The 8,768-nt window shown below is 33.4% G+C and overlaps 1 protein-coding gene across 1 annotated transcript in view; it reads left to right on the top strand.

Annotated features, from left to right (window-relative positions):
* LOC142355797 (tektin-like protein 1) overlaps positions 1-8,190 on the top strand; it is a 48,186-nt gene extending 39,996 nt beyond the window's left edge. Inside the window, exons 4-6 of the mRNA XM_075407854.1 lie at positions 2,489-2,653; positions 3,447-3,656; positions 7,513-8,190. Of these exons, the coding sequence (XP_075263969.1) occupies positions 2,489-2,653; positions 3,447-3,656; positions 7,513-7,695 (558 nt within the window). The 3' untranslated portion in view covers positions 7,696-8,190. The remainder of the gene's footprint in view (positions 1-2,488; positions 2,654-3,446; positions 3,657-7,512) is intronic.
* Positions 8,191-8,768: the final 578 nt, after the last annotated feature.

The raw sequence follows: 8,768 nt of genomic DNA on the forward strand, positions 1-8,768 counted from the left end.
CTGGGAAGAAGGAATAACTGGTTTTCCCGTATGGTTTCGCTTGCAGAAGGGGAAGGCGTAGGGTTTTTTGCTGTCAGCTGAGACTGAACTTTGATCCATCTGTGGCGTTTGAAGTAAGTAAAAGATGAGTTTTTAAAGCAAGAAAGGAAGAATTGAATAAATAAGGTAACTGAAAATTGAAAACGAAAAGCAACAAATGATTGAATTATCTTCAAGAAAGAGCTTTATGAATCGAACCAATAAAATTTTAGTAAGAACGAGAATTATTGCGACTTCGTAACCAATGAGATCATGTAAAAGCAGTCGTAACCAATGAGAGTTGAGTGTTCATCATGACCTAAAAGTTATGTAATTTCTATTTTTAGTAACATCACGTGACGTGACAATTGATGTCACGTGAGGGAGAATTTATCAGTGAACACAAGCAACTGTTAAGACCTATATTGGAGAGCACTTGTAGTTCGAGAAAGGAACATTTTGATGAAGTGATTGGTTCTCATCATTGTCATTTTCCTGGATAGGAGGAAGAATGAGGTCTTGGAAATTGGGTAGATCGAAGATTTGTGATTTTGTAGAAAATGTATCAGCATGTTTGGAGAACATGTCTTCTACCCACCATACACCGTAGTGATTTATATCACGAGAGTACGGGAATAAAATACCTTTGCAGTCTTTCAGTGGATGAAATCCTTGTTCTTTTCGAATTCTCTCAACGGCTTGAAAATAAGTGGGGAGAGAAAGTACTGAATTGTTGACTTTTTCTTCGGCTAAGTGGAGGTTATGATGTCTAGCAGCCTCTAAAGTTCTCCACAAATCTTTCGGAAGTGTTAAGCTAGTAGTCTGTGTTTTTTTTGTTACTCTTGTGCAATCCACCTCAAAGGATAATCCGATGTTGTTATCAGTTACTGTTGTTCTAAATTTCGATTCCTCTTTGTTGGGAACGAAATCTAAATCAGAATGAAATGTCGAAAGAAAAGATGTTGAAGGAAGTAAAGGAAGTGTTGGAGAATTTTGCATTTTTTTAAGACCACTGATATTCAACTGAGACAAAACACAAAATGAACAGAGTTTCTCGGTCCTAGCTTATTTTAACATAAATTATACGAATGATATGATTGGTTAAAAAAATTCATTATAGTAAAACATTTTTACAAAAAAAAATTAATGTAAAACTTTTACATAAAAAAACTTCAAAAATTGAAAAATGGAATAAAAGAAAAATAAAAAACCGCAAAATTTGCATTTTCTGTTAAAAACCTTATGTAAAAAAACGCATTTTTGAAAGAAATTTATTTTAAGTAAAACGATTTTTTTTCAAAAAAAATCACATTAAAAAAACTTCAAAAACTGAAAAATGGAAAAATAGAAATATAAAAAACATCAAAATCTGCATTTTTTGCTAAAACCTTATGTAAAGAACGACATTTTTGAAAGACATTTATTTTAAGTAAAGCGATTCTTTTCAAAAAAAAATAATAAAAATTTACATGAAAAAAACTGCAAAACTGAAAAATGATAAAATAGAAAAATAAAAAAACATAAAAATCTGCATTTTTTGTTATAAATCTTATGTAAAATATAACTTTTTTTAAATAAGAAATATTCTTAAAAAATTAACATTTCTATAAAAATAATTATTTTTTTAAATTAAACTCAAAAATTCGAAAAAAAATGAAAACTATTTTTTTTTTCGAAAACTAACAAATGGAAAAAAAAGAAAATTTCAAATTATGCATTTTTCATCAAAACCCTTACGAAAAAAAAGACATTTTTCAACCAAAATTGATTTAATTAAAATTAAAAAAAAATAAATTTAAAATAAAAAAATTTACATAAAAAACTTCAAAAATTGAAAAGTGGAAAAATAGAAAAATAAAAAAAAACATAAAAATAATTATTTCCTTTCAAAAAAGGTTAAGTAGATAAGATTAGCTGAAGTCCATTAGAGCGGATGCATTTCCCTGGGGCAATTAAGATAATTATCCCTGGGTAATTACGATAAGATGACAGGTCTATTGTTCTCTCTCTTTTTGGGTACATTTTTGGAAATTGGACGAAAATAGGCTATACCTAATGTTAATACATAGGTACATCCTTTTACCCCCCCCTGATCTGCTTACATATAACTACTTTTTTAATATAATTTATAATATTATTCACAATTTACTTTGTGGTATAGCTAAGACAGACCGCACGAAATGGTAAAATGATGAGACGATTTTTGTTGGTGATAAGCAGCAAAAAAAGACACTTGACCGAACTAATTTAAATTTGTCTAATTAACTTTGGCAAATTATTAAACTTCCTTGATTAAATGAAATTTACAAGCTCACAATTGAATCGAAATATAATTTTTCAGGTAGTTCAATAGTTGTTGATTGATTAATTGTATGTGTAGGCTGCGGAAGCGATAGACAATTCACAATTGAATTGAAATATAATTTTTCAGGTAGTTCAATAGTTGTTGATTGATTAATTGTATGTGCAGGCTGCGGAAGCGATAGACGAGTCACGTGATCTGATAGAGAAGTCACGTGACCTGAGAGTGAAGATATCGGATGCTGTTGACTCAGCAGAGAGAGAAGAGAAGAGACTGCACAGCATTGTGAACGACTCACTCACTCAGCGACTCGCTGAAACCATCACTCTTATGGTAACAATTCAACTTTTTTTATGCTCCAAAATACAAAACACAAAAATTGAGAACCTTCATCGTTTGAGATCAACTTTTGGCTAGTCTTTCCCATTACAGCCCCCCCCCCCCCCACCCCATGAAATTATAGCCCCCATTATGGTATATTTACCATGATTGGGGGTCTATAAGTTATCTGACTGATAAACTGGGGGTGGGCTATAACGGGAGAGACCCCTTTTGGCAACAATGTTTTGCCGAGAGCATATAAGCATATCGTCTTATTGCAGATAAAAATTAATTGATGAAAGTTTGGATCCAATCTGTTTTGAACCCCAGCCCCTGGTTTTGTTTGATTGTTTGAGCCCCTGTTACAAGTTATGTGCTGTTTTTTAGCTGATTCCTGTTTATAATATTACAACGTGCCCCTGGGTGGGGGGGGGGGGGGGCGTGGCGTATAAGATCTATGCCCACTAAACTGGGGGGGGGGGGTGGTAAATCTGTGAAAGTTCTCAGTGGGCCTTATTAAGTCTTCACGACAAAAACTTCAGAATGACCCGGGTGGGTAAGTGAAAATCTAACTGGGAGCAAATTGCCTTAAAGTTTCCAACATTAGTACTTGTCTACGGCTGGCATAAAATGTAAAGGTGCTCTATGCGCTAAGTAGCTTCGGTGGTCATCGCTCAAATTAATTAACTTTTCGTCCTCAACTAAATTTAGTGTATTAGTCAAGTTTTTAGTTAACATACAACTTATTGTATTTAAATAATAGTACACAATTTTTATTCGTATTACCATATTTTGTTTACTTTAGCAACATCTCAGCATGGGCGAGGCTGAGAATCGAACCGCCTTTAACAGGAATGCGAGGCACTACGAGATGACAGACGTAACGAGGGGATACAATCTGGGTCCAGTTGCATACAGTGACCTGCAGACGAGGGAGAGACTAGACAGACCCATGGTCAAAGTGTACCAGAGACACCCTGGCACAAATGTCCCAGACGCACGAGACCTCATTAGGGTAGGTCTCACATGACAAAAACGAAAAAAAAAGTTATTAGGTGCTATTATTGAACCAAAAGCAAGCCATTTTCGAACCAATGGAAATCAATAATGACTTCGATTGGCAATTTGGCATTTCTTATCTTAACTTTTGAAATTTTGAAAGTAAATTGACCTACAAATAGCAGCGAAATAATAGCGACCCAATCATCATTTTTGCCATTCAAAAAATTGAATTGTATTGGGGCAGCGTCTTTTTACAAACTTGTTAAGAACCGAAGACTAGTTAACGCGATTTTCTGTTTTTCTTTAAACGGTGAGATGTCAACAAAACATCATGTAAAATTTAATACCGAAAGAATAAAAGAACAAAATCAAAAGAAACGGGATAAACATATAAAACCCGGTCATTAAGTCATGCATTATGTTGTCAAAGTTATTGAAGTGATTGCTAGCTGGCATTAGTATTATGCTCAAAAGCCTTCAGATTAGAAGCTGAACTAAGTGTAATTTTTGAATCTAACTAAATATGCAGAATTTAAACAACAAATGAGAACACTTTGAAACTTAGAAAACTTCTGTCGATTTTTATATCTTAGATTTTTTTCTTTTTCTGTTGCAATCCCTATGTGCCTCAAGCGGGTCAACGGCGGCTATTTTCAGGTAATTTGCCGGCTATATTTTAATGTATGCGTTTTTTTAACAGAAAAAAAAATAGATCTAAAATTTTTTGCATAGCGAACAAAAATTTTTTGCTGATAAAAATTTTCCAATGACGTTTTTAGTTCGAACACAATTTTATTGGCGTAAATACTTTTTTGTAATAAAACTCATCAAATAACTTTGAGCTGGATTTTTTTTCTGATGTTTTTTTCAACATTTAATAGACATTTTCTTCTTTATAGAGCCATTTTTTGTTGTTTTGTTGCTGTTGAAGCTTCTATGCAGTTTTGTCTTTTTCTAGTAGTTGCAGTTTACAGAAAGACTTTTGATTTCAATAATTTTTAAATGGTTTTCTTAGCAAAATTATTTTTATTGGTATTAGTTTTATGTAGTTTCTTTTGATTAAACTCAATAGAGTAACTGAGAATTTCGTCTCTTTTTGTCTATATTTTGAAATAGGGTGACGATTTTGCAGTCTCTTACCAAAAGATTTCTTACCAGCTTTTCCTGTACAGAATTTGCCTCTAGTTTATTGCATTTTCTTACACTCATCATGTGAAATAAAAATTAGTGACACAAATTGTTTTGATTTTACATAGTTTGTAGAAATAAAATGAAACGTTTCGAAAAACTTTTCGAAACGTTTGATTTTACATAGTTTGTAGAAATAAAATCAAACGTTTCGAAAAACAATTTGTCTATTAAAATTGTATCAATTGTATTGAAAGACTTTATTGTTGAAAGAAATTGGTGTTTGAAAAGAAATGGAAATCAGAATCTCATTTTAGATCCCTGTCTTGATCGAAAATTATTTCATTTTTTGATCGAAAACTACAATCAATACAGGGATCTAAAATGAGATTCTAATTGAAATGCAATTCTCAATGGTTTTATTCGTGACTACTATCTGGCAATCTACCAGCTACATTTTCAAATAACTTTATTGCTGACTGTATCCAGCTTTACAAGACAATAATCAATCAGAAGTTCCCAAACATTACCCTACCACAAATCTGATCTAATCCGATGTATTTGGATTCATCTGTGTACAGACGAGATATTAAGTGAACGTAAAGAATGGGTTAAACTTTGCCGGACCCCCATTTCGCAGCAAATCAGAAGCCATAATTAAAATTGGCTCTTATAGTTTAAAACTGAAAGTGAGCATTGCCAAAAATGGCAATAAAATTTTGACAATTATTATAAATTTTGACATGCAAAAGCGCAATTTAATCAAGTGCCTCTGAAAAATTTATGGCAAAATTTTTTCTCGACATTTCGGTTGATACCTGGATCTCTTTACAAGTAAAACTTGACAAGTTCTCAGTGACTTCAGGTGTAACAAATACAATAAAAACTCAGCTTCAGAATAATTTTCAGAAATTCGCTGCAAGAAGTCACAGCTCACGTTAGAAAATAGTTTCTCACTTTGTCACACCATCTCAAGATTGCTACGGAGCTTCGTCTTAAAAACCTGTGCAAATAAAAGACAAAATGTTTGTGCAAATCTTGTAGTCTCCGCAAAATTTTTGTATTTTTTATTTGAAACCATCAAATAAGAATATCCACACTCATACCGAAAACTTATGTGCACACTTGAAAAAGTAAATGTTCGAATTGTTTAGTGACACAAAAATATCAAGACTGTCCCGTTACTGAGGGCAGCTCTTGAGAAGATTTTAAAACATGCTCCATTCAATAACGCCTTCAACATTTTCAGAAAAAAAGTCAGGTGCAATTTGAAGAATATTGATACTTGATACCACGTTGAACAGGTTTCACTTGGGCTTTAAAATACTTCTGAATTAGGAAAACTTGGAGATCATTCTCACTGTGTTTTCTCTCTGAGTACGCTTTTTCCTCAGACATGAGATATACACTTGAATTCAATCTTTTTTTGTTCCTTTCATTTAAATATCAAAACAAACAGAGAGCAAAAAGCCACTAAAAGTTGTCTAATAAAACATAGTTAAGTTTGAAAAATGTTTTGAGCTTTTTTAATTGGCAACAAGTGTATTTTCAGTAGTTGAATGACCAATTGATTTTTTTCCGGACCTTTTGCAAAACATCAATTTGATGACAGGGTGAAAATTGGCGCACTGTTATCATCACGTCAAAAAAGCATAATTAGTGTTCTACAGCCAATTTGTTTTATTTTTGGATAAATTTCACAATACCTTGTCACATTTGTCCACGGTTTATACCACTATTTTCCATTTCCCTCTGCATTAAATTAGCCTACAGCTAGAAATTTTGATTTTGCCAATGATGATCTAAGACATAGTTCAGTAACTGAAGTTGGTTAAATTACCATACAAAGCGTACACTTAAAGCAGCGATTTGACTTTCAAACAGCAATTAGTAAAAGAAAGCATTTTTGTCTAATTAACAATCAACCAGACTTTTTTGATTGTTGCCTAAAGGGTACGTTGTGAGCAGTTTTCGTTCGACGATAGTTCAAAAACACAAATCATAGAAAAATGTGATGGATATTTTCAAACTTCTTCAAATTTGATTTAAGTTTGCGTTACCGTCACTGTTTTCCACTCTCGCTATTCATTCCAATTCTAAAACATTGGACGTCAAAAATCCTTACAAAATCAAGCAATATTACTTGTTTTTCTGTACATTTTGCGGCGTAATGATGATAACACGTGTGCTGTCCTTTGATATCTCATATTGCCTGATATCATACTTTATAATTCTTTTGTGCTAATCAATCAAATAATAAAATTGTTTTTTAAATCAAACTGCTGCCAGCTTAATCTCTTGAAATTATTATTTCCGTCCGTAACATTTTTGTCTCATTATCTTGATATCCTTAAAATTTTTTGCAGCTTTAATCTATATACAATAATCATACATGATTTCCTTGAGTTCATTCAAGAGTCATATATGATTTCCTTGATTTTCATACGAAAATCACAAAAGATTTTTTTTGATTTCATAGACTTTTGGCTGGTAATTGCTGTACAATAACGCCCAATAGTGTCTTATTCCCTTTAATTAACACAAGGATCATATATGGTTTCCTAGGTTCCATGCATGGATCGTACTAGGAAATACGTTATGAGTTGTATGACATCATATATGATCCTTGTATGGAACCCAGGAAGCGGCGACCCAGGCTTATTTTCAGCAGGTAGAAACGCGAAAACTTGCTTCAATAAAAAAAATGGTCACATTTCTCATTTATGACAATTTTTCTCCAGGGTAACAACCAACTAGAGGAATCCCTGGAAAAGACCCAGAGGAACCTTGCCCTGCTTCACCTGTCAAACATCCGGATCAAAGAAGACCAGAGAGATAAAAAGGCAGCCGCAGACATCGATGCCAGTATCATCCGGTTCAGAAAGAAGAGGTCCGACCATCGATGGGTTCCCGGGCAAATCTGATCGTCCCCTCCCTTAGATGCCAAACCCAAAACCCTCAATTTATTCATACAATAATTACGATTGAACTGTTTCCTTGTGCCCTTCGTGTAGATTATGACTTTATAGACATTTTTAATTCACAACTTTATAAATGTATATATAATTTGCAATGGCTAGTCCTATCTCCTCCTAGGCTCTGCAAATTAACATGGTGGAAAAATGCATCTTTTCCTCGAGGGACGAGGAAACGGTTCAAATACTACTAATAATTTACCAGTTTGACTGCATCGCTTTTTGAAACGAACAACTATATGCTTTTGTGAACGCTAAAAACTCAGACCCCTCATTTTTGACTTTAATGTGGAAAATTCCTCTTTGGTGATGTTGTTTCGCCCTCATTCGTTTGTTCATCAAAATTTAATGCAAACAAAAGTGTCCATCATCATATCCTGAAGAACATGCTCAGAACTGTATGAATGTTTTTGTTTGTTTGTTTTGAATTCGTTGAAGACATAATAGTTAACCTTTGTGGAAAAAGAGGTGCTAAACTTTTAAAAACTTTTCCAGCTCGCTGGGTAGTTTACGCCAATTCAAGGAATCCTGGAAAAGTCAGTAAATAAGCGGAAATCCTGATTGAGGAAAAAGGGTTCCATGTTCCATACCCCCCCCCCTCTTTGGAATGATCGCGGCGGAAACTTTACAATCTTGCTTGCGTTAGTATTCATGAGGGTTCGTCAATGATAAAAATGAATATTACCACATAATTGTTACAGCCGTCAAGAAGCTATCAAACTTTTAGTCAAGCATGGTTGTCGAATAACTTCGAGTGGGCCGTAACAAACGAGTTGTAATGTTTTAAAATCAACTCTCGTAGTCATTATAACAGTTGAATAAACTAAAATTGATTATACAATCTTTTTCCTACTTTCTTCTCAAGAATTATGCAACTGTTGTGATCTTAACGAGAGTTGATAAACTTTAACCCGTATTCCATCCATATTGTATGAGAGGAAATGGGTGGAAAAACTCTTGGACTTGGCGTGTTATTATCCAATGCTTGTTTTAGTATTTCAAACAAGATCTTAAAAGGTGTG

This window comes from Convolutriloba macropyga, chromosome 2 (genome assembly GCF_964194025.1).
Source record: "Convolutriloba macropyga chromosome 2, txConMacr16.3, whole genome shotgun sequence".
NCBI lineage: Eukaryota > Metazoa > Xenacoelomorpha > Acoela > Convolutidae > Convolutriloba > Convolutriloba macropyga.